General features: G+C 37.4%; 2 protein-coding genes across 2 annotated transcripts; both read left to right on the plus strand.

The window, feature by feature from the left end:
* Window positions 1-3,673: 3,673 nt before the first annotated feature.
* LOC130712275 (translocase of chloroplast 101, chloroplastic) lies at window positions 3,674-8,046 on the plus strand. The gene is made up of 2 exons (XM_057562108.1): window positions 3,674-3,950; window positions 7,535-8,046. Exons 1-2 carry the CDS (start codon window positions 3,674-3,676, stop codon window positions 8,044-8,046), a joined length of 789 nt encoding a protein of 262 aa, XP_057418091.1.
* An 8,525-nt stretch (window positions 8,047-16,571) lies between these two features.
* Window positions 16,572-18,632, plus strand: LOC130715583 (uncharacterized). The gene is made up of 5 exons (XM_057565702.1): window positions 16,572-16,770; window positions 16,866-17,006; window positions 17,862-18,101; window positions 18,184-18,243; window positions 18,346-18,632. Exons 1-5 carry the CDS (start codon window positions 16,660-16,662, stop codon window positions 18,448-18,450), a joined length of 657 nt encoding a protein of 218 aa, XP_057421685.1. The 5' UTR covers window positions 16,572-16,659; the 3' UTR covers window positions 18,451-18,632.
* The last annotated feature ends 7,602 nt before the right edge of the window (window positions 18,633-26,234 follow it).

The following is a 26,234-nucleotide window of genomic DNA, read 5'->3' on the forward strand; positions in this document are numbered from 1 at the left end:
GAAGTCCTCAATATCAATGCTCCTGAAGAGGTTCCATATTCAAATCTAGGAGGGGTTTGTCTTCCTTCTCCAAATGTGGTTCTTGTCCATTTCCAACTTCAGTTTGACACTCCCTTTTCGGTTCTATACTATCGCGAAATTCAAGATTATTCGCGTTTCATGGGTAACATCTTATATGTTTGCGTACAAATTCATATACATTCGTGTAGCTCGAGGGAACATCATAATTTGGTAAGAAGATATATCTCTCTTCATCTCTCTGCTACGTACACTAAGTTATACATCTGCTTCCACATTGAAACAGTCTCTAGAAGAGATGGAATAGTGATGGTTTTGACTTGGAAGATACAAAGGAAATATTTAATCTCCCTCATTAAGAACCGGAAAATTCATTGGGTTATGTATCCCTTATCTAAAGCAATAAAGGGAATTTCCACCATATTTCTCCTATTTAACATTACGGAAGCAACAATTTTGATCTTGACATCTTTATCCATAAAGAATTTATGAAAATGACTAAAATATACCCTTATGATGTTTGATAAGTCATTGTAAACTATACTTTGCACCCCTTGATGCCCGTTTTATTGAGTTAAAATGTTACAAGAGTTGGGTTTTTCCTTATCAAAGGTTTTCCTATGATTTCCCACATCTAATGGATTTATATAACTTCTAAACCAGTCCCACAACAGATAGTGTAGAGTAACTTTCTATCCAAATCATTTATAAAATTAGAGTTTTGATTGAAATTAAATCACACCAAATGAAAAAATCATCTTCATTGTTAAGGGTGAAATCCCCTTAAAGAGTAAGGGAAGGAATTTGAAGATCGTAATTTTCTGCTAAAAGTTTCTTATAACCTTTATTTTCTTAAGTTATTCTGTAAGTTTCTAGCCGTCTTTTCTTTAGTTACTATTTCTACCTAGTTCTGAACATCTTTGGAAAATTTCATTATTATTTCATTTAGTTACTTTTAAACCCATTTTTCAATTCAGTAGGATAATACTTCAAATATCTCTCACCAACTTAATTATTATTTATTTCCAAATCACTTGCAGCAGAAATATCATCTCATTCGGAGATGTAAAAGTTGATGTGTATCTACTTTGTGTCAATGACATGGTGATTAATCCAGAATCAAAAATACATCACATGTGGTATGACGATATAAATAACAAGTCTTATTCTATTTACTATTTAGATATACAATGATGTTTCATATTAAGTTTCAACGCATATCTAAATTTTTTCAACATGACCTCTTCTACGTGGACGAAGCTATAAAAACTCTTGTTAAAAGAAGTTTTTATAATCTTAGAGCTATTTTCTCAAAAAGCACCCAGAGCTATATGCACTCAGTTTGCAAAGGGACTCATATCAAGTTTCAACCTTTGTCAGCCTAGTCCTTTTGTTTGTACATTGACATATGAGGGCCATTTTGAAATTATGTCATTATCTAGCGGATTAATACAACATGAAAGTGGTGGAACAGTGAGGCGATCTGGTGGTATGAACATTCTTTAGCAAGTCTAGATAGACTTGTTGTAGCAAGTCCGGACACACGAAACCGATCTAATGCACGCCCTACAACAAGTCTATCTGGACTTGCTAAAGAATTCTCATGCCACCAGATTGGCTCAGTGTTCCACCACTTTCATGTTATATTAATTCACCAGATAATGATATAATTTCAAAATGGCCCTCATATGTTAATGTGCAAACAAAAGGACTAGGTTGACAAAGGTTGAAACTTGATATGTCTCCATTCGCAAAGTGAGTGCATATAGTCTGTGGTCCTTTATGAGAAAACAATCTAAGATTATAAAAATTTCTTATAACAAGAGTATGTATAGCTTCGTCTACCTAGAAAATGTCATGATGAAAAACTTTAGATATGCGCGAAACTTGATATGAAACATCATTTTATATCTAAATAGTAAATATAATACGGCTTGTTCTATATATGGTCATAACACATGGTGGCGCATTTTGTATTCTGGATTTATCATGATATCATTGGCACAAAGTAGATAAACGTCAACTTGTACATCTCTGAATGAGATGAAAGTTCTGCTAAAAGTGATTTAGAAATAAATAATAATTAAGTTGGTGAGATATATTTGAAGAAAAATCCAACTAAATATCACAAAATAAATTAGTGGTTAACAGTAACAAAGTGAAATAATAATGAGGTTTTCATAAGATGTTCAAAACCAGGTACAAACAATAGTGAGGTTTTTATAAGAATCAAAACAAATTCAATAAGAAACAAATGAAAACGGTGGTAAGAAACTTACAAAATAACTAAAGAAAAAAAGGTGACAAGAAACTACTAGCACGAACTTACAATCTTCACATTCCTAATTACATTTAGCCTTTCCCTTACCCTTTAAGAGGATTTCTCCCTTCACAATAAAGTTTTTTTTTCTTCATTTGGTGTAATTTTCTTTTAATCTAAACTCCCATTTGATAAATGATTTGGACAGAAGGTTACTCTACGCTTACCGATGTGGGACTTGTTTAAAAGTTATATAAATCCATTGGATTTGTGAAATCACAGGAAAACCTTTGATAAGGAAAAACCCAACTTTTGTAATATTTGATCTCAATAAATATTATTTTCTTCAATGGGTCAATTATTGTGTATCATCATATTTCACTAATTGATGAAACAATATCAATTGGAAAACTGACTTGACCAATACATTAATAGCAATATTAATTAGTCATCAATAACCTTTCTATTATTCATTATTAATCATGAGAAAAAATTTAAAACAATAATGACAATAATAATAATAAGAAAAAGTAAAATTATCTCTCATTAATAAAAAATTAATTAATTACTTATAATATTTTATATTATTCATAATATTTATTACTAATGGTAAAACTTTCAATTTCTCATATATTTAAATCTAATAATTAATCCAAACTTGAGGAAAAGTTTTAAACATTAACAATAATAATCTTATATATTCTTCAAATTAATAATTTTCTTGTTAACTCTAGTTGAGTTCATATTAATTACTAGTGATGATCAAGGATATATTAGAGTTTTCCTTTTTATTTGTTTTTATTTACTTTTTATAGGTCTCATATAGAGTTTTGAGAATTGATATTCTCACCACACCCACGTCTATCCAGACCACCCTTTAAAGTGCGCAAAGTATAAAATACCCTTTTTAAAAATAACTTCTCCAAACCACCCACAGCCCCACTTTCATTTCAAGTTTTCCCTCTAAACCAACCACCACCCTATTTCATTTCAAACTCTCCCATTTTCATATCCTTCTTCTTCTTCTACCATTCATTTTTCATGATTTTTCCATTCTCGTTTCTCTTTCAACGCATCCCCCAGCGGAGTCCCCAGCGCAACCACCAACGTAGTGTTCGTCGTCCACCACTGTTGTAGGACGCCCAGACCTGTTTATGTCGTTGTTTTCTGTATGCCTTTATTTCCCTCGACTTTTGTATTTTTTTGAACATTAAAGTGCGTTAACATAACACTGTAAAGTGTGTTAACTTATCGATTTAAAGTGCATTACCTACGCACCTAAAAGTGTGTTTGCTTAGTGCCCTGATGCTATCCCAACGTATCATTTTTGAATCATTCCAATTTTGATACAAAAATGGCAAGGACAAAAATATCAACCACCCACTTCAAGCTCTCATGAGTAGACGTCATTCGACGGCGTTGGAACATAAAAGGCGTCAAGAATCCCGTGCATCTCAAGCAGTTTTTGACCCTGAATCTGTACAGGTTCCTCGCATTGTAAATGATGCTGAGGAGGATGATGATATGCGTGAGGCCAGAATTGATGATGATGATCTGGAAGATGATGATGATAACGACGGTGGGGATGATAATGATGATGATGAAAAGATTATTAGGAAGAGGATGATGATGAGAATGATAATGACGAAGAGGATGAGGATGTCGATGAGATGTTTTTTACTTTATAAGGGGGCTTTTTAATTCGGATTTACTGAAGAGTTACAAGACACATGTGGCCAATCCAGTTTGGAAGTCTTGCATCAATGCAAAAGATACATGTTGGGATATATTGAAAACTTAACATCATGGGATTGCTTCCGAGAATGAACAAAAGTATTATGAAAAATACATAAAGGGAAGGGTTAAAGCAGCCGGTCTTGATACTTCGATGACATGCAATCTACCGTCAGTGGATAAGGCCATGTTGTTGGCATTTGTGGAGAGATGGCATCCTTAGACGTCATCTTTTCCTATGTCATTCGGGGAGATGACTATTACGCTGGATGATGTGGCTTCATTGCTACATAACCCTGTCACGGGAAGTTTTTTTACTCTCCAAAATCTGACTCGAGATGAAGAAGAAGCACGGTCTTGCTCAACCTCAAGATTGCCCGTGGCTGACTTTTAATTGGCCGCGATCACGTTCCTTAAGTGGCATAGTCGTGATTTCTGGTACATGAGAAAGTAGAAGGAGAGAGGGGAAAGCATTGAAAATTTATCTTTCTTTTTCTGTATGATGTGATTTACTATGATTGTTATGATGTACGCTTTAATGCATCATATTGATGTTCTCTCATTGATCAACTCTTTAGCATGCAATCTAGTTTTTAAATGTCTGGAAAATCATGTGAAAGGTGATTAAAGAAAATTTTCCGCGGTTGAACATTGGTTAATGTCTCTTTTTTTATGAGTTTTCCATTAAATGAGTATATGATTAGGTATGATGTCAAGATTTTTTTACCTTATTTGGGTTACATATATACACCATTATCTTTGTGGTTGAGTGATGATATCTTATATACTTGAACATGTTTCAATCTGTCTTGACAAGAATATCGATTAGATGATAGAGTAGTTTGTGAATTTGAGAGAGGCAAGGAGGACTTTTTTTTGTCCTCCCAAATTTGTTGTTTCGTTATGTCCCTTTGCAGCCCCATTTGAGCTTTAGGTGGTTATTTCTTTGTTACCATGCTTTTGGGAGTTATTTCATTAAAATCAATTATATTTCTTCCTAACGATCATAAGAATTCCTCAATATCAATGCTCCTGAAGAGGTTCCATATTCAAATCTAGGAGGGGTTTGTCTTCCTTCTCCAAATGTGGTTCTTGTCCACTCCCAACTTCAGTTTGACACTCCCTTTTCGGTTCTATACTATCGCGAAATTCAAGATTATTCGCGTTTCATGGGTAACATCGTATATGTTTGCGTACAAATTCATATACATTCGTGTTCTTGCAATGAACATTGATGAAAGGTATAGTACCTAGAGAGTGGAGAATTGCGCTAGAGAGAGAATGCTGAATTTCATGTATGATTTCATCAAATGAGCAAAAGTCCCTTACAATTGGTAACTACCTCCTATTTATAGAGCTTGGGTACTACCTATTGGGCCAATTGGGCCTCCGAGATCAAGGCCCAATTTTAAGGCCATGGCCCCGCCACAGGGCGGGCTACATGCTGGGCGTTGCCCCCCTAGGGGCTCGTCCAGTCCACTAGTCCACAAGACACCGAGCTCGAAGTATGAGAGCTAAGTGTGTCTTTTAAATGCCTTTACATGCGTCCTATTGTACACTGGGATCTAAGCTGTCAACATGACTTGAGAAATGTGGGGTAAACTATATCGCCAACATGGCGTGAGCAAAAGGGAACTAACATCTTTAGCCACCCAGTCCACTGACTTGGCGAGCAACCCGAGCCGGCAAGTCCACAAGCGGCGAGAGCGATTGCTCCGTGCTGGCGATTAGCTGGAGCAGGTACATGATCGTTCGCCGGCGGGCATCATTCTGGAGCGACTAAACTTTGTTGCTGGTATCACCTGTCAGGCGATGGCGTTTGGTTTCTTCAGTGGCGAGGCCTTTCGCGCTTTCCCTTATTTCAAAACTCTTTCAAATCCCTAACTGCCCCACGTGACTGCCCCACGTGATGTGTCAGTTACATCAATTTCCCTCTTTCTCCGGAACCGTCACTTCACTTTTCATAACCGTCCCATCGTGCGCAGTAACTCCCCATTACACGCGACCCACCTTCCCAAAACCATCATGACTTCCAACCTTCCACACGCGTCCAACACGCGTCACCCTTCCAGACTCCCTCCTTTCCCTATAAAAACCCTTCTTCCCTACAATCACCCCTTTCCGAAACCCCTCTTCACCTCCCTAATCGCTTACCAGACTCCTTCTGCCAACTTCCGTTCCGGAGCCATCGCTTATCACCCCTTCCGCTACCCACTCTTCACATCTTACTCCGGTGAGTCCCACTGTCCTTATCTCTGCATCATACACATACTCATCTTTTCCTTTCTTTCACTTCGCTGCCTTCTAAAAATGGCTTCAAACCCTACCTCCCCTAATCACTCCTCTTCCTCCTCCGAAAGCGACCTTGATTCCACCGCCGCCGGCGGCCTCCGTTTAGAGGTTCCGGAGATCCCTGCTTACCGACTAAAAACCTACGCCACTCTGCCCCTTCCAGTCCAAGTAGCCCCCAAACACGAGGCTATAGACCAACCTTCCATCTTCCAAGATAGCGATCTCATTGTGCAATTCGTGAACTCCCTGGGTGGCTTGTCCAATGACGATGAGTTTAACGCCAAACTCAGGATCTGGATTTGCAGTCCCGGGGATCGCCCCTGGCTTCATAAGCCAAACGGCGACGTAAAGAGATCCCACTTTTTCTTTGCGTATGAATACATGTTTAACGAGCTTGGCATCAGGCTTCCTTTCCCGCCCTTCGTCCAAACCGTCCTCCGCGACATCAACGCGGCTCCCTGCCAACTCCACCCCAACGCCTGGGCCTTCATTCGGTGTTTTGAAATCTTATGCGCCGCGGTTGGCATCGCCCCCTCTCCCACCAGTTTCTTCTACCTCTACGATGTTGACCCCAAGTCCATCAAAAACAGAGGATGGATTTCCTTAAAGGCCCGAGCCGGCCGGAAGTGCTTGAATCCCCACAAAAGTAACGCGAAGTCCTCCTTCGCGCGGAAGTACTTTCGCGTGGCGGTTCACCCTGCCTATCCAGAGGCCTTTACCCTTAGGGATGGGACCGCCCTTTTCCCTCTTTACTGGACGGAGAAGCCTAATGGGATTACTGATCCTTCAGAGGAATCCTTGTCCCCCAACGACAAAGCTTTTCTGAATCTCCTTGCCCCGTTTCCCATCCTTGACTGCTCAACAGTCCTTGAGGGCGCTGACCACTCAAGGACTCCCAAATACCTAGGTTGTCCATAGCTTGGTTTTCTTATCGACACCTTCTTTTCTCGTCTTCTGAGTTGCCACTGATGTTTTTTATTGTTGCAGAAGATATGAATTTCACGAACGCCGAGCTCCTGAAGGCCCGCGATAGGAGAATGGCTCGCTTTTCCCCAAAGTTCAACACTGAGGGCGACGTGAAAAAGCGGGGCGGTGCCGAGAACCAAGCTGAGGGCGCCAAAGCTCCCAAGAGGAGAAAATTAGTCAAAGCCTCCTCTGGCGCCGGCACCTCCAACCCTGGTGCTCAGACCTCCACTGCTGCTGCGCCTAAAGGCAAAAATGTCGCTGAAGCCTCCGTCGCCGCGGTCACCGAGACAACCACCGTCCCGGCTCCTACTTCTGCCACTGCCGCCGCCGAGTCCACTGCTGGCGCCGAGTCCACTGCTGGCGCCACAATCGCCTCCTCCGGTGCCATAGCCTCCTCCGCTGACACAAACACCAACATTTCCCAATCTCCGGCTGCTGAGAAACCCGCTGCCACCAATGCTGCTGCGTCTTCCGATACTCCTGCTGGGGAGAAAGAAAAAGAAAATGAAACCCCGAAATCTCCCACCCGCCAGGACGCACCACCTAGCCCACCCCCAACAAATGATGGGGGCTCCATGCCCTCCCCGCCTCATCAAGAGGAAAGATCCTGCCCTGGCGCCACCATTACCTCTGAAGCAGCCCGGATTGAGCAAGCTCCTGCTCCCGAGGGCGGCTCTTCAAGCTATTACAATATGCTCCCCAACGCCATCGAACCCTCAGAATTCCTGCTCACTAACCTCAACCGCGACGCCATAGAAAAAGAAGCGCTGAGCTGAGGCATCAACGAGACTAAGGAGGAAACCCTTGCCAGTCTTTTACGTGCTGGGTGCATCTTTGCCCACGCGTTTGAGAAGTTCAACGCCGCCGCCGTTGAAGCTGAGCGGTTGAAGGTCGAAAGTGCTAAGCATCAAGAAGCCGCCGCTGCTTGGGAAAAGCGTTTCGACAAACTGGCGACACAGGCAGGAAAAGACAAAGTCTATGCCGACAAGATGATTGGCACGGCGGGGATTAAAATCGGCGAATTGGAGGATCAGCTGGTGCTGATGAAGGAAGAAGCGGATGATCTTGACGCAAGTCTTCAAGCTTGCAAGAAGGAAAAAGAGCAAGCTGAGAAGGACCTGATCGCCAGAGGTGAGATGCTGGTTGCTAAGGAGTCGGAGCTCGCAACATTGCGCGCTGAGCTAGAGTTAGCGAAGAAGGCGCTGACGGAGCAAGAGAAAAAGTCTGCCGAGTCCCTGGCCCTGGCGAGGTCTGACATGGAGGCGGTGATGCAAGCCACATCTGAGGAAATCAAGAAAACGACCGGCGCTCACGCTGAGGCCCTCGCCACGAAAGATGCCGAGATTGCTTCCCAACTGGCCAGAATCAAAGTGCTCGAGGACGAGCTGGCGACGGAGAAAGCCAAAGCCACTGAGGCGAGGGAACAAGCCGCTGACATCGCCCTTGACAACCGCGAGCGCGGTTTCTACCTCGCCAAAGATCAGGCCCAACATTTGTACCCGAACTTTGACTTTAGCGCCATGGGAGTAATGAAGGAGATAACCGCTGAAGGACTGGTTGGTCCCGACGATCCTCCCCTGATCGACCAACACCTCTGGACAGCGACTGAAGAAGAAGAGGAAGAAGAAGAACAAGAGAAAGAGAAAGAAAACAATGAATAATGTAATTTTAACATCACTTAGCTTTTACTGCCTTCTTGTCATGCACTTTTCTGCCATTCATATATATAAGCAACTTTTCGCCATAGCTTTTATATCGCCGTTAGATATTTTATAAATCATGTTGGAATGCTTTCGCCAAATATCCATCCGCCGACCTTATATCTTGCGCCACTTTTTCACGCGTCATATGATTGAATTACGCCTAACGATTCTGTGTGCTAATTTTAACTAGGACTTGTTGCTTGGTATTTCCCCACCAAGACTTTAACATTTTCCACAAAGGGATAAATGACCTCCATTCTCGAGGGCTTCGCCCGGGGCTTTGCCCGCTCGGGGCTTACAATGCTTGGGTCCCAATGGCCATTTGGGGGTCCCAAGACTTTTGCCTAGTTAACGGTCCTCGTCGTATTCTGGCGAGACTTACCCAGCACATCGTTTACGGGACCGGCGATCACATTAGATTTTCCGGGGGGCGATTCCCAGGCATCAAAGGCCATTTGTGGAATCGCCGCCACCATCAGGGTTCTAGCAGGCCCCTTTGGGGATCAAGCTTGCCCCACTTAGTAATCGCCGTAATTCTTTAAGTCGATCGGCAATTCCGATCGTCAGGGAATCCCTGGAATTTTTGGACACGAATTTCGTGAATTTTCGTTTTATTTTATTGATGGAGCGCCTCATTAAAAAACTTCTTTCGGAGAAAAAGAGCACGCTTTGTTATTGCAATACATTGGAGAATTTGGAAACACTTTTCAGAAAATTTTAAAGATATCTGGCTCCGGTGACTCCGCCTTGCTCTGGCTCCGGCGACTCCGCCTTGCTCGCTTTCTCGCCTGCGATCAACTATAATAGTAGCGCAAACTCAAACCATTGAACGACCGAGGTAGCCGCCTTCCATCAAGCTCTTCTAAATGATAGGCCCCATTACCAAGAACTTTAATAATGCGGTAGGGCCCCTCCCAGTTAGGAGTAAGCTTGTTTCCCGGGGCTCCCGATCGCCACTTGAGGACCAGGTCGCCGACCTGCATATCTCGGACGCGAACCCTGTTGTTGAACTTTGCCGCCACGCGCTGCTTCATCGCTGTTTCCCGAATGTGCGCCTCGTCACGCGTTTCCGACAAAAGGTCCAACTCCGCCGCCATATTGGCCTGATTCTCCCCTTCAAAATCTGGCTGGGTTCGCCATGTGAAGTTGTCAATCTCCACTGGCAACATAGCATCAACCCCATAAGTCATTCTAAAGGGGGTTTCCCTTGTAGTGGATTGCACAGTGGTGTTGTATGACCATAGCACCACCGGGAGTTCCTCCAGCCATGCTCCCTTAGCCTCCTTGAGCCGTCGCCTTAATCCACGCAGGATTACCCTGTTTGCAGATTCCACTTGCCCGTTTGCTTGCGGATGCTCCACAGAGGCAAACCTCATCTGTATGCCCATTTCCTTGCAAAATTCTCTAGTTTGATTGCTTGAAAACTGGGTCCCGTTGTCGGATACGATCGCCCTTGGGATCCCGAACCTGCAAACAATTCGACTCCAGTAGAAGTTGACTATTTTTGCAGAGGTTATTTTGGCCAAGGGCTCGGCCTCAATCCACTTGGTGAAATAATCCACCGCCACCAATATAAACTTCATTTGCGACTTGGCGATCGGAAAAGGTCCGACCAAGTCCACGCCCCACATGGCGAAAGGCCACGGGGCGCTCATCGTTACCAGCTCCTTTGGCGGTGCCTTAGATAAATCAGCAAACACTTGACATTTTTTGCATTTTTTCACAAAGTCCATGCAATCTTTCCTGAGGGTGGGCCAGTAGAATCCCGCCCTCAACACCTTGCAAGCCAAAGATCTCCCCCCAATGTGGCTTGCGCACACTCCCTCGTGCACCTCAAACATGATCGCCTCGTATTTTTCTGGCGGCACGCATTTTAACAATGGCGCCGAAAAACCACGGCGATACAAGTGTCCGTCGATGAGAGTGTAGTGGCTCGCCTCTCGCCGCTGCTCCTTTGTGCATTGCTCTACTTCCGCCGGGTCCCCCGCCAAGATAGACAATATAGGCCCCATCCGAAAATTACGATCTTCAAAATAAAGGAATTTGAAGATCGTAATTTGAAGATAGACAAAGAAAAGACGGCGCCAAATGTGAAGATCCCCTTAAAGAGTGAGGGAAGGAATCCCCTTAAAGAGTAAGGGAAGGAATTTGAAGATCGTAATTTTCTGCTAAATGTTTCTTATAACCTTTATTTTCTTAAGTTATTCTGTAAGTTTCTAGCCGTCTTTTCTTTGGTTACTATTTCTACCTTGTTCTGAACATCTTTGGAAAATTTCATTATTATTTCATTTAGTTACTTTTAAACCCATTTTTCAATTCAGTTGGATAATTCTTCAAATATCTCTCACCAACTTAATTATTATTTATTTCCAAATCACTTGCAGCAGAAATATCATCTCATTCGGAGATGTAAAAGTTGATGTGTATCTACTTTGTGTCAATGACATGGTGATTAATCCAGAATCAAAAATACATCACATGTGGTATGACCATATAAATAACAAGTCTTATTCTATTTACTATTTAGATATACAATGATGTTTCATATTAAGTTTCAACGCATATCGAAATTTTTTCAACATGACCTCTTCTACGTGGACGAAGCTATAAAAACTCTTGTTAAAAGAAGTTTTTATAATCTTAGAGCTATTTTCTCAAAAAGCACCCAGAGCTATATGCACTCAGTTTGCAAAGGGACTTATATCAAGTTTCAACCTTTGTCAGCCTAGTCCTTTTGTTTGCACATTGACATATGAGGGACATTTTGAAATTATGTCATTATCTGGCGGATTAATACAACATGATAGTGGTGGAACAGTGAGGCGATCTGGTGGGATGAACATTCTTTAGCAAGTCCAGATAGACTTGCTGTAGCAAGTCCGGACACTAAACCGATCTAATGCACGACCTACAACAAGTATATCTGGACTTGCTAAAGAATTCTCATGCCACCAGATTGGCTCAGTGTTCCACCACTTTCATGTTGTATTAATTCGCCAGATAATGATATAATTTTAAAATGTCCCTCATATGTCAATGTGCAAACAAAAGGACAAGGCTGACAAAGGTTGAAACTTGATATGTCTCCATTTTCAAAGTGAGTGCATATAGTTTGTGGTCCTTTATGAGAAAACAATCTAAGATTATAAAAATTTCTTCTAAAAAGAGTATGTATAGCTTCGTCTACCTAGAAAATGTCATGCTGAAAAACTTTAGCTATGCGCCGAAACTTAATATGAAACATCATTTTATATCTAAATAGTAAATATAATAAGGCTTGTTCTATATATGGTCATACCACATGGTGACGTATTTTGTATTCTCGATTAATCATGATATCATTGGCACAAAGTAGTTAAACGTCAACTTGTACATATCTGAATGAGATGAAAGTTCTGCTGAAAGTGATTTAGAAATAAATAATAATTAAGTTGGTGATATATATTTGAAGAAAAATCCAACTAAAGATCACAAAACAAATTAGTGGTTAACAGTAACAAAATGAAATAATAATGAGGTTTTCATAAGATGTTCAAAACCAGGTACAAATAATAATGAAGTTTTTCTAAGAATGAAAACAAATTCAATAAGACACAAATGAAAACGGTGGTAAAAAACTTACAAAATAACTAAAGAAAAAAAAGGTGACAAGAAACTACTAGCACGAACTTACACTCTTCACATTCCTTATTACATTTACCCTTTCCCTTACCCTTTAAGAGGATTTCTCCCATCACAATAAAGTTTTTTTTTCTTCGTTTGGTGTAATTTTCTTTCAATCTAAACTCCCATTTTATAAATGATTTGGACAGAAGGTTACTCTACGCTTACCGATGTGGGACTTGTTTAAAAGTTATATAAATCCATTGGATTTGTGAAATCACAGGAAAACCTTTCATAAGGAAAAACCCAACTTTTGTAATATTTGATCTCAATAAATATTATTTTCTTCAGTGGGTCAATTATTGTGTATCATCATATTTCACTAATTGATGAAACAATATCAATTGGAAAACTTGACTTGACCAATACATTAATAGCAATATTAATTAGTTATCAATAACCTTTCTATTATTCATTATTAATCATGAGAAAAAATTTAAAACAATAAATGATAATAATAATAAGAAAAAGTAAAATTAACTCTCATTAATAAAAAATTAATTAATTACTAATAATCTTTTATATTATTCATAATATTTATTACTAATGGTAAAACTTTCAATTTCTCATATATTTAAATCTAATAATTAATCCCAACTTGAGGAAAAGTTTTAAACATTAACAATAATAATCTTATATATTCTTCAAACTTACAATTTTCTTGTTAACTCTAGTTGAGTTCATATTAGTTACTAGTGATGATCAAGGGTATTTTAGAGTTTTCCTTTTTATTTGTTTTTATTTACTTTTTATATGTCTCATATAGAGTTTTGGTAATTGATATTCTCACCACCGCGACGTCTATTCAAACCACCCTTTAAAGTGCGCAAAGTATAAAATACCCTTTTTAAAGATAACTTCTCCAAACCACCTACCACCCCACTTTCATTTCAAGTTTTCCCTCTAAACCAACCACCACCCTATTTCATTTCAAACTCCCTCATTTTCATATCCTTCTTCTTCTTCTTCTACCTTTCCTTTTTCATGATTTTTCCATTCTCGTTTCTCTTCCAACGCATCCCCCAGCGGAGTCCCCAGCGCAACCACCAACGTAGTGTTCGCCATCCACCGCCGTTGTTGGCCGCCCATACCCGTTTATGTCGTTGTTTTATGTATGCCTTTATTTCCCTCGACTTTTGTATTTTTTTGAACTTTAAAGTGCGTTAACATAACACTTTAAAGTGTGTTAACTTATTGTTAGGACCCTTAACCCATTAGCAGGCCCAAATGTTGCATTAGTCCATCATGAGTCTGTGGGACCAAGGGAATGGAAAATATATTCCAGAAGGGGCAGAATGGGAAGTCAGGAGAATAGAGAGTAGGCCCACAGTTAGGAATGCAGATTGGTTGTAACCGTTTTATGATATAAGGAAAGAGAGTGAGGTTGAGAGGGTATTCTGGAATCTAGTGTGAGAATAGAGATGAATAGGAAGCTGTGAGCTTCCTATAGGAGCTTAGCTCTATGTCAGATTTGGGATCCTACTCCATCTCTGTAATTTCCAGTCTTTTATGGAATAATTAATCAATCATTACTTTCTGAGTTCTTATTACATTGTTTTCAGCATATTTGCAAAACGGGTTTCTATCACTTATCGATTTAAAGTGCATTACCTACGCACCTAAAAGTGTGTTTGCTCAGTGTCCTGAGGGAATCCCAACGTATCATTTTTGAATCATTTCAATTTTGATACAAAAATGACAAGGACAAAAATATCAACCACCCACTTAAAGCTCTCATGAGCAGACGTCATCCGACGGCATTGGAACATAAAAGGCGTCAAGAATCCCGTGCATCTCAAGCAGTTTTTGACCCTGAACCTGAACAAGTTCCTCGCATTGTAAATGATGCTGAGGAGGAGGATGATATGCGTGAGGCTAGAATTGATGATGATGATCTGGAAGATGATGATGATAACGAGGGTGGGGATAATGATGATGATGATGATGATGATGATGATAAGATCATTAGGAAGAAGATGATGATGAGAATGATAATGACGAAGAGGATGAGGATGTCGATGAGATGTAGTTTACTTTATGAGGGGGCCTTTTAATTCGGATTTACTGAAGAGTTACAAGACACATGTGGCCAATCAAGTTTGGAAGTCTTACATCAATGCAAAAGATACATGTTGGGATATATTGAAAACTTAAAATCATGGGATTGCTTCCGAGAATGAACCAAAGTAATTTGACAAATACATAAAGGGAAGGGTTAAAGTGGCCGGTCATGATACTTTGATGACATGCAATCTACCGTCGGTGGATAAGGCCATGTTGTTGGCATTTGTGGAGAGATGGCATCCTTAGACGTCATATTTTCCTATGTCGTTCGGGGAGATGACTATTATGCTGGATGATGTGGCTTCATTGCTACATAACCCTGTCACGGGATGTTTTTTTACTCTCCAAAATATGACTCGAGATGAAGAAGAAGCATGGTCTTGCTCAACCTCAAGATTGCACGTGGCTGACTTTTAATTGGCCACGATCATGTTCCTTAAGTGGCATAGTCGTGATTTCCGGTACATGAGAAAGTAGAAGGAGAGAGGGGAAAGCATTGAAGATTTATCTTTCTTTTTCTGTATGATGTGATTTACTATGATTGTTATGATGTACGCTTTAATGCATCATATTGATGTTCTCTCATTGATCAACTCTTTAGCATGGAATATGGTTTTTAAATGTATGGAAAATCTTGTGAAAGGTGATTAAAGAAAATTTTCCGCAATTGAACATTGGTTAATGTCTTTTTTTTTTAGTTTTCCATTAAATGAGTATATGATTAGGTATGATGTCAAGATTTTTTTTACCTTATTTGGGGTTACATATATACACCATTATCTATGTGGTTGAGTGATGATATCTTATATACTTGAACATGTTTCAATATGTCTTTACAAGAATATCGATTAGATGATAGAGTAGTTTGTGAATTAGAGGGAGGCAAGGAGGACTGTTTTTTGTCCTCCCAAATTTGTTGTTTCGTTATGCCTCTACAGCCCCATTTGAGCTTTAGGTGGTTATTTCTTTGTTACCATGCTTTTGGGAGTTATTTCATTAAAATCAATTATATTTCTTCATAATGATCCTAAGACTTCCTCTATATCAATGCACCTGAAGAGGTTCCATATTCAAATCTAGGAGGGATTTGTCTTCCTTCTCCAAATGTGGTTCTTGTCCATTCTCAACTTCAGTTTGACACTCCCTTTGCGGTTCTAGACTATCGCGAAATTCTAGATTATTCGCGTTTCATGGGTAACATCTTTTATGCTTGCGTACAAATTCATATACATTCGTGTAGCTCGAGGGAACATCAGAATATTTGTAAGAAGACATTTCTCTCTCCATATCTCTGCTACGTACACAAAGTTATACATCTGCTTCCACGTTGAAATAGTCTCCAAAAGAGATGAAATAGTGAAGGTTTTGACTTGGAAGATACAAAGGAAAGATTCAATCTCGCTCATTCAGAACCGAAAAATTCATTGGGTTTTGTATCCCTTATCTAAAGGAATAAAGGGCATTTCTAAAATGTATGAAAATCACTAAAATCTACCCTTATGATGTTTGATAAGTCATTGCAAACTATACTTTGCACCCCTTGATGCCCGTTTTATATAAGCATAAACTCTTTTTCATAAGTTTTAATTTCCTGGGTAGCTTATGAAAATAAGCTCAAAACAGCTTATGGTAGGTCATTAACTGTTTGCGTAAGTTCTCCCTACACAAGTGTGTTGCTATCATATAAGCTCAAATAACCTCTCCCAAACATGATGTAAATGTACCAAATAAATTTAGAGTCTAGGTGTGGCAATGTGGCATGTTCTTTTTTCTCTCTAGAATCTTCTCTAATGGGTAATAGTGGGAAAACCCTAATAATGAAGAAATAGCAAGAACCCCAAATTACCCCTTAATATATGTAACGTGGATAGTTTTCTAGCAGCTTCTTCTAGCATTTTCCAAGCGACACTACACAGGTGCATCACTATCATCATCGCCTCGCTTCAATTCGGTGAAAAAATGGCGGAGGAATTTGCATTGGATTTGGATGAGCTTCGTCACCTTCACTCCATCGCCAAACGACCTCGAACCCTCTCTCTTCTCTCCTCTGAGATTCGCAACTTGGAGAAGGTTTTCTCATTTCCCAAAATTTGATTCAATTTTGCAATCGTTTTTGCATGATTGCTAAGTGGGTATTGTTGTTTGATTTGTTTTTGTTTTTGCAGTTATCATCAGAGTCATCTTCTGCACGGGCAGCACAGATTCCAGCCCCAATTGCAACGGGGACTAAGGTGTCACCTACAGTTGCTCTGAGCTATTCTCCACTTGCATCATTCAGTTGGGATCAGGACAATGAAAAAGTTAAGGTAATGACTAATGAGCATGTAATTCAATTTTTGACATATTTGCAATGGTTGAGAAATAGATGTAGTTTAAATTAGTTTGTGTTATCTACATGAATTTGAATTTGGGGTTGTTCTGTTTTACATTAATAATCAGCTCATAGGGTTTGTGTTTTGAATTATATAGTCGCGGTATCGTATCTTTGGTGGGGGTATGTATGGATATTCATTTTCTATAGACTCACAATAATCCACAAGCTAAATTAGTCACCTGTGAAACTGAATGATGGAATTAAGCACTTACAAAATAAACATTCCACATATCGCATCACTTGGGGGTATTCTGATGGGAAAAATGGTTCGTCATACACCAAATCCAATCACACTTGGAGTAGCAATTAAGTAGGAAGAGAAATGAGTTATATGATATGTGATGTGATAGGAAAATAAGTGAGAAATAGGAAGAGAAAGTGATTGGAAAATGAGATAGAAGAGAAAGTGGAGTGTGAATGTATTAGAACTCATTCTTATTACTTAGCATTTGATGGTAGGATATAGTCCCTAAAATTAGTGGAATGAAATTGTTTGGTTATTTTATGAAACAACAAAGGTTCTTTTCTTTTTGGGATGTGAAACAACAAAGGTTCTTTTCTTTTTGGTAAAAACTGTAGTAGATAATTAGTTGATCATCTCATATTCCTTGGATAGAAGGAAGACATAAATGTATTTGACATAATGGGGTATACTATATGTTAAATTTTATTTTATCTTATTTTCAACAACCTAAACAATGACAATTAGGCTAAGACCTATGCCTAGACGGTGTTTTTTTGTCAATAGCTGCAAATTTTTCCTGATGACTGTTTCTGTTGTATGCAGATATATGTGTCACTGGAGGGAGTTGATGAGAGTAAGATTGCATCTGAGCTTAAGCCAAGCTCATTGGATTTGAAGTTCCATGATATTCAAGGGAAGAACTATCGATTTGCAATATCAAAATTGCACAAGGAGATTGTACCAGAGAAATGTAAAGTTCTGGTCAAGCCTACAAGGGTAATCATCACATTGGTGAAGGCTTCCAAAGCAAACTGGCTAGATTTGCACTTCAAAGAAGAGAAGGTACTAAATACTGAATTAGACGACAGCGTCTTTCCCTATCAATCATTGTGATAATGTAGTAATTTTTCTGTTGATGTTACAGCTGAAGCCGAACCTGGATAAAGAGAAAGACCCAATGGCAGGAATCATGGACTTGATGAAGGTTAGACTTTCTGTTTTATCTTTAGTTAGTTGAAGCTACTTTGTATCCGTCTTATGCATGCGCATTCAATCTGACTTCTATTGTGCATGTAATGGAACACAGAATATGTATGAGGAAGGAGATGAGGAAATGAAGAAAACAATTGCGAAAGCATGGACTGATGCCAGATCTGGAAAAGCTGCTGACCCTTTGAGTAGCTACCGTTGAGGAACCAACAGTGATATAGATGTTCAGTTCCTGTTTCTTGAGAATCGTTTGCTCCATTTGATTGCGTGATTTTATGTTCTTATTGACTAGTTGGCTATCTTCATGGCACTTGCAGACTAGTAGATGTGCAGTTATTGTTGCTTAAGTTCCTATTTATAAAAGAAATTTTGTGGGTGTTCAAATGTATGCTTGTTCTATAAGCTGTTTTTGCTCGCCTTTTCATTATTGCTTTGAATCCAATTCCCCTGGATTCCTTTGATTGTGGAGGATCCTCTGCAGGTCCTTTTTTTATGAACAGGATCCTCTGAATTTCTTAGTGTAATAGAAGAAGCTAAGTAGTTAGAGCCTCTTTCGATATGGACTAAAGTGGATTTATTGGAGCTTAGAAAAAACACGGGATAAGTTCCATTAGGTGCAACGAGCCTAAGAACTAAGAAGAGAGCCAATCAGCTATCCCCTGTATTCTTGTTGTTCATATTGATCTTTGATAAAAGTTGCTACTTACTAAGGGATTTCAGGAGTTGGGATGTTAGCTATGCATTTGCATAATTTCATTTGCGGGTGTGAGAGTGTGGGATGGATTTGAGGGAACCCTATTCATGTGAAAGCATATCCCGCAGCAAAACTATGATTGTTCTTAATTATGTCCAGTGTGTTTGGGAGAGGGTTAGTAGAACAAATGTTGCTTTCAACATGCAATGGAAGTCTGCATGCCTTCAGCTTTGAGTAAATGGTTAAATTGGTCCCTTGAAAGTGTTCGGCGCTGGTGAGTTCATTCCTAAAAGAAGGAAATACTCTCCCTAGAAGAAGGAAATGCCCTTGTGGTCCTTGATTGTGTATAGTGTCGGTCAAGTTAATACATGGATTTAACTTCACTTACTTTTTATCCGGACCATAGAATCTAACAAGACTGATAATGTACGGTCAGGAACCATAGGAGGTATTTCCTTGTTCCAGAGATAAAATTGTCAGAGTGCAACACTTTGAGGAACCAATTTCCTTTAGCTTTATAAACGAGGCAGAGATGAGTTGAGAGTGGAGACTGCCGATTCCTAATTAGCAGAACCTTTATAAATATTTTTCTGCCAAACTGCGAGTCTTCAACTCACAAACAACAATCTATTGTTCTCGTAATTATTATTTCTGCTACCCATACAAGTTTTGAGATGAATGGCATCATCAAGTCTGTTGCCACCATATTTTTAACCCCAAGATCAATGCAAATGCAACAGCGAAATTCTTACTGCAAATATCATGAACTAAATGAGTGGGAGGCTGGGAACCACCGGACTAGGACAATCTAATGAAGCTCCATGCAGTTGCTGGTCACCCGTAGTGATTCAGATTACGCTTTCCTACATAGCTTAGTTAAGCGTTAATGGTAATAAACATTTATCATTTTCTTTGTGTAGTACTCAAACTAAATGCAACAAAAGTTAATGCCTATAAAAAAAACAGTCATTTGAGCGTAATTTAAATGGATGATGGAGTCTTCTTGTTTTGTTGTGAATATTTTTTCTCTATAAAACCAAATCAGATAATACTAAAATGTATAACGTGAATTTTTGGCACTGCTGAAATTATGACTTTTTACAAGTTAAATAAACGACAACTATTTAATAATTATCAATATCAATAGTAGATAGTGACAGTTTGGTTAACTATCTTAAATACCTATCTTCCTTTCTTTTATCATTTTCAAGATATCCGAGTTCATGGGACAGGGGCATACAGTTTCATTTCCCTCAGTAACTATCCTCGTAGAAAAATTCCAGATGCATATGCTGACTCCTAGAAGTTATGGTAGAAGGATTAAAGGTTACCATTTGTCAAAAGTAATCAATTATTCCAAAAGCTTACGTTAGCAGGCAGCGTTTGGGGGGGGCAAAAAGCGCTTTTGCGAAGCGGCACAATGAGGAACAGAGGAAGTGAGGAAGACAGTGATGAAGGGAAATCAACCGGTGGTAATTCATTTCCAGCCCATCACTATGCTGCAATTTCAAATCAAACGAGCTCAAATGATGGAACTTCTGTTTCTAAACACGATATTCAAGGAAAAATTATATTTGGTTCAATTGCTCAAGGTATTGGTAGTGGACTGTGGACTGAATATGGAGAACTTGCAGCAAGTAAATTCTGGTTGTTCACTTCCCTCACAACAAAGCAACACGTACAACACATGAGTGAACAAATGAACAAATAATCCTCAAAATTACAGTAAGTTTTAACAATTCCTCGAACTGAACAGTTTACACTCCCAAGTAGATACATACAATAAATAAAAATAAAAATAAAAATTGGTAAAAAAACACATAAAAATGTATTGAGGACTAGACATTTAATGCATGTGTATTTATTTAAAAAGATACTTTGACTAGAAAATAAAAATCAAATTTATACCCTTTTTAAAATATCTTATTTTGTAGTAAATTTAGTTTTCCCAAATATGAAATTAAATATTTATAAAATACAAAAGTAAATGATCTCCTTATTTAATAAAATATTTTTTTAGTGGTAACTGAAAAATATTACTATTTTTCATCTGACCACAAATATTTTCTAGAAGGGTCAATTATAATCTTGACTTTACTTAATTAAAGGAAATTAAATACATATAATTTGAACCCTGGTCTACCGGTGATTAAAAGGTAGAGTTTAATTACAATTCATTCAACCAGAATCCATCAATATGTCATGTGATATTTGAATTTAAAATTATATTCAAAGAAAATTTGAGAAGTGTGACTAGATGCATGTGTAAAACTCTTAGCACTATTAGTATGTATAAATTAAATCCTTCAAAAATTCATAAGTATTTTCTAAGAATATTCATAAGTCTAATGTTTATTTAATAAAATATTAATAATGATATTACATAAAATATATTTTTTCATTGATTAAACAACTAATAAAAAACGTTTATTTAATAAATTTAAGATTGAATAGGTGGATATGTATGTAATAAATGAAAATAAAAATAATAAATTTTTGAAAAATACAATAGGCTTATAGATAAATTCTGAGCTAGACATTAAATGGGTAGTTTACTTTACCATTGATGGATTTTCTTTTTCAAAATTGAAGGAAATAAAGTTTGACTAGAATATAGAAAATAAATATTTTTATATTATTAAATGTATTAAGAAATAAATTTAATTTTTCTAAAATTGAAAATTAATTCTTAAAAAAACTAAAGGAGTTATAAAATTGTGAATTCCAATACGCATAAAGCACCTAAATCAGTGTTAGTGTGGTAGAGGAAACTACAAACCCAAAAATTCAAGAATCAAACCAGCCCTGTAAGATGGAGAGGCTAGCACTATCAGTAGTACAACCACTGAAATCTGTAGTGGATCTTGGTTTGCTGCAGGAAATTGACCGTGCCCTAAATCAACAATTGAAGGTGAGCAATCGAAATTTTCCTAAGATTAGTCTATAACCTTTGAATTGGGTCTAAATTCATAAAATTTCACTCATCTCTGTAACTAGGACACCATGAAAGAACTCAGAGCATTAGCTGCCAAAAAAGATTCAAAGCATGCATTAGCTATGGTGATATGGAATGAGGGCAATGCTGCTTCACTTGATTCTGCACAAAACAAGGTAAATATATTTATTCTCAAAATTCTCGGGTGTGTGGAAGTAATTTTAGTCTCATTATTGAAACTTGGACATACAAACTGTGCAGACACCAAACATATACCTTAATTTTCTATTTATCTCTTCTTACATATATCACGAAATTTATCTTTCTCTTCTTTCCATTTGTCAATCTGAGTATTTGTTGGAATATGTCTACACTATGCCAATGTCTACAAATTATTTTCCTTTTGATTTTAATATTGTGCATTGTATAGAGAATATAAATCAATGATGAAAAATATTAAGTGAATTTTTTTTCTCATTTAATTAATTATATTTATCATTTTAAAGGTTTTTGCTAGCGTTTTGTTGCCTCGGTTATTGTACCTATGTTGACAAGGGTTATTCTCAACTTTATCTATATTTTTATATATCTCTTAACTTTCAAAAAAATAAGGTTAATGGTCAAATTAGTCTCTGATTCTCATGACTAATTTGACTTATAAATCTATATGACTTACATGTAATGGAGTTGTTCACAGGGTGCGCCAAAAAGAGGAAAACCACATACCACTGAGTTTGCTGGTGAACTTTCATTATGCTTTGAACTTCCAGCTATATGTTATGAGGATAACTTTGACATTGATATGTACTTGGTGAGTTAGTAGCTTTTAGTCCTTAAACATGTCTTGATATCACACTTCTCTATGCTACTTTCTTGTTCCATTGTTTGATTGAAAGTGTGAAAATAAATAATAATGGAAAATGAATTGTAGACATTTACGTAGTGTAGGCATACAGAGTGAGAAAAAGAAGAGTAGAGAGAATTAACAGATGTTATGTTGGAGCGGCGAAAGTGTCATAGGGGAAAATATAGGAAAAAAACTATTTTTGTAATTTGAAATTTTTATTTTCTAATGTTTCTTGAACCAGAACTTAAAACTTCTCTAGTTATAGAAGTGAATAGCGAAGAAGAAATGATTCAATTTAAGCATCTACATAAAAGACAAGAAGCTCTAGCATCATGATACTTGTAACCATTGAGAAACACATAAATGGACAAAGACAATATGCAACCTGAGATGAAAAAATTTCATCCAAATCTTCAAACACATTATGGCCCTAGTTACATGATAGTTGTAACCACTATCTAAATATAATTTCTCACAATATTTTACATCATGAGACATAGGTAGGAATCACTTATTTGCTTCATCTTGTGCTTTATAATTAATGGAATTTTTTGTTGTCATCATCTTCCCCTTTTTTCTTTATGCTAAGAATCACTATTAAAATGATTAGGAATTTTGCTCCTAGTGCATCTACAGTGACAACCTTGGATAAATGACCAAATTTATTACAGATAAAGAAGGAAGAATTATAGTTACCATAAGGTCTTTGCTGCTATGCATATTTTTCTTCATTTACCTTTTCCGTTGCTTTTAAATTTTTGCCACCCGACCTCTATTGGAATGATTTCAATGAAATGGACTCCCTCTTTCATCTTTTTATGATCTAAAAATTTTGAATTTTTTCCTTGCTTGAAATGTCTACTCCAAATGTTGGTTGTTATATTTGTTCATCCTCAATTCATGAGCTTCTAAATACCCCATGGTTTCATATTGAGTGAGCTTTGAGAGATAATTTGTTTCTTCAATAACAACAACTTGTTCAATTTTTTTAGGAGTACTCCATAGAATCTTTTCAGATACATTTACTCCACAACTTTTAATTTGATTGATTTTTCGACCACCTTCTTTCATTGTGAGATTGTAAAATTAACTCCACAAGTAATGCAACTTGTTAGTAATCACATTTGCTGATCCTTGAAATTTTGTCTTTAGTGTTCCCAAGCCACTTCGGTTTTTTATGCCAAATATTCTAGGTTAAAAGACTTTGCTTACTCCTTGATGGACAATTCTCAATGTTGTAGCATTTTTCTTCACATTCTCCTTGCTGTTTTTCTCTTTGACATCAATCCAGTATGTTGGTTTTTACTGTGGGTGCTCTTCATATCCTTCCTCAAACATACCCCATAGATCCTTGGAAAAGAAAGATGGTCTCCATTTGGCTTGTTTCATATGAGAAAGTATAATTTGAATTTGATGCATCCATGTTACTGAATTTGAGCTCTTGTAACAAATTTGTTGAAGCATCTGAAGTGTAGTAGTAGAAAATATAGGAAATAAACTATTTTTGAAATCTAAACATTTTATTTTATGATGATTCTTGAACAAGAACTTACAAACTTCTTTATTTGTAGTAATAAATAGAGAAGAGGAAAAGTTGCAAGTTAAACATCTACATAAGATATTAAACTCTAGCATCATTATTCTAAGTAATCACTAAGAAATGCATAAATGGACCTAAACAAAATTTAACTAAACCGTGCTAACACTTTATAACAAATGAACTAACATTTAATATGTGATATATGATAGAAGCGGTACATATCTAGAGTGAAAATTGCAGTGTTTATTGGATGTTTACACTATTTGTGTGTTTAAGTATCATTATTGATTAATAATTTAGCATCTATCTGATACATTGTGGTGAATTTGCAGAGACTCCTATCAGCACATATCAAGAAAGAATTTACCGGGGAAAATTATGCTCACAAATTTACATTTATTGAAAGATCGCAACATTGGAATGTTGAATTCAGGATAAGGGGAAGTGGAACTGGAGACTTTGTAAGATATCACTCTAAATGATTTCTAGAAAAAATATCAATGTAGAAATTTTTATATATTTTGTTTGAAAATTGTTTCTTATAAAAAAATTATTTATCCAAAAAATTCAAGAGGTAGTCTAGAAAATCCAATGAGGCTAAATAAATTTATCTTAGGTGAAACAATAGTGTTTAAGAAAAATGAGATTAGAAATAGACCTATTTTTTGCTTAAATAACTTGTCTGCATAGAATGAAGTTATAAGCCTATGGGGTAATTCAGACAAACGGTTGAATACGTTTGATGGCATAAGTGGGTAACTAATTTTTTTTTTTTTTGCAGACCTTTGAACACCTGCCAGCCAAAAAGAAATTGAGATCGAAGGTCGAAGTAACTCAATTTGTTCTTTATGGAGCTACTCGAAAATCAAGGACAAATATTCCAGCAAACGTTTCTAAAGATGACCATAGATTATACTTAACATTCAAAGAAGAAGTATATATTGTATATACTCTATATTCAAAAGTAAGCCTTGTGCTATGTGGAAGTAGCTAGAGTTAATGTTGTTGTCCTTTGTTTTTTTTTTCCTCGCAGGACCTAGGTGAACCTAGTAAGATGGGAGAAACTTCTTCTTCAGCTAAAGACATGGAAGTAGAGATAGAATTGACCGCGAATGTTACAAGGGAAGATGAAAATGACATAAAAATGATATTGAATGTTCCCTGGGAAGAGTATAGAAAAAAATCAGATGAAATGCAGGTTGAACAAACCTCTATATAAAAAATGAAGGTTTCTGCATGTTTGAACCAAAATCCTTAGTTTGTTAGTTATTTACCTAAGTATTACTTTATCATGTAATCGTGTGATAGTTTTACATGTGTCGTTTTTATTTTCTTTTAGAAAAGAACTTATATTACAAGTAAAAACCATATATTATGAGTATAATTTGTTCTTGTAAAATACATTACAAGGAGTTACATGTACGCTAGATTGTGTGATTTTCTAAATGTACTAGTGAGTTTTTTCACAGGGTGTTTTAGACTACCATTTTCATTAATAAAATATCGTTAGTTTTAGTTAATTTCGAAAAAAGAAAAAGAAATGCACACATTAAGCATTAATAAATGATCAAAGTACTTCAATTGTAAATTTATTTAAGATTAGACATGCACAATATTATTATTGTTATTGTGGGTAACATTTAAAACACATCATCTTAGTATTGTCAGTCTATTATGAATAAAGTCTAAGCAAGTGGTGGAAGATATGAGAAGAGAGGAGTAAGAGGTAGAGAGAAACAAGACTCATAGAGAATGTTGTGGAATGAAAGTAGTCTGCTAGATGTAGCCTCTACTCATATATATACTATTAGGGCTTGAGGGGTAGTACAAAGTACAAGTGTAGTACAAAGATAATGGGTCTGGCCCATATGGTAATCCATTCATAACACTCCCCTGCATGACCATATCTTAATAATGTGTCTCGTTAAAACCTTCATCGGAAAAACTCTGTGGGAAAAAACCTAGTGAAG

This window comes from Lotus japonicus, chromosome 4 (assembly GCF_012489685.1).
Source record: "Lotus japonicus ecotype B-129 chromosome 4, LjGifu_v1.2".
NCBI classification, from domain to species: domain Eukaryota; kingdom Viridiplantae; phylum Streptophyta; class Magnoliopsida; order Fabales; family Fabaceae; genus Lotus; species Lotus japonicus.

Excerpts from the sequence above, each read along its gene's own strand:
- LOC130712275 (XM_057562108.1), top strand. The coding sequence starts at position 3,674 with ATGAGTAGACGTCATTCGACGGCGTTGGAACATAAAAGGCGTCAAGAA. Across the intron at positions 3,951-7,534 it reads GATGAGGATGTCGATGAGAT|CCTCCGTCGCCGCGGTCACC; the intron begins GTTTTTTACTTT and ends ATGTCGCTGAAG.
- LOC130715583 (XM_057565702.1), top strand. The coding sequence starts at position 16,660 with ATGGCGGAGGAATTTGCATTGGATTTGGATGAGCTTCGTCACCTTCAC. Across the intron at positions 16,771-16,865 it reads AGATTCGCAACTTGGAGAAG|TTATCATCAGAGTCATCTTC; the intron begins GTTTTCTCATTT and ends TTGTTTTTGCAG. Across the intron at positions 18,244-18,345 it reads GAATCATGGACTTGATGAAG|AATATGTATGAGGAAGGAGA; the intron begins GTTAGACTTTCT and ends AATGGAACACAG.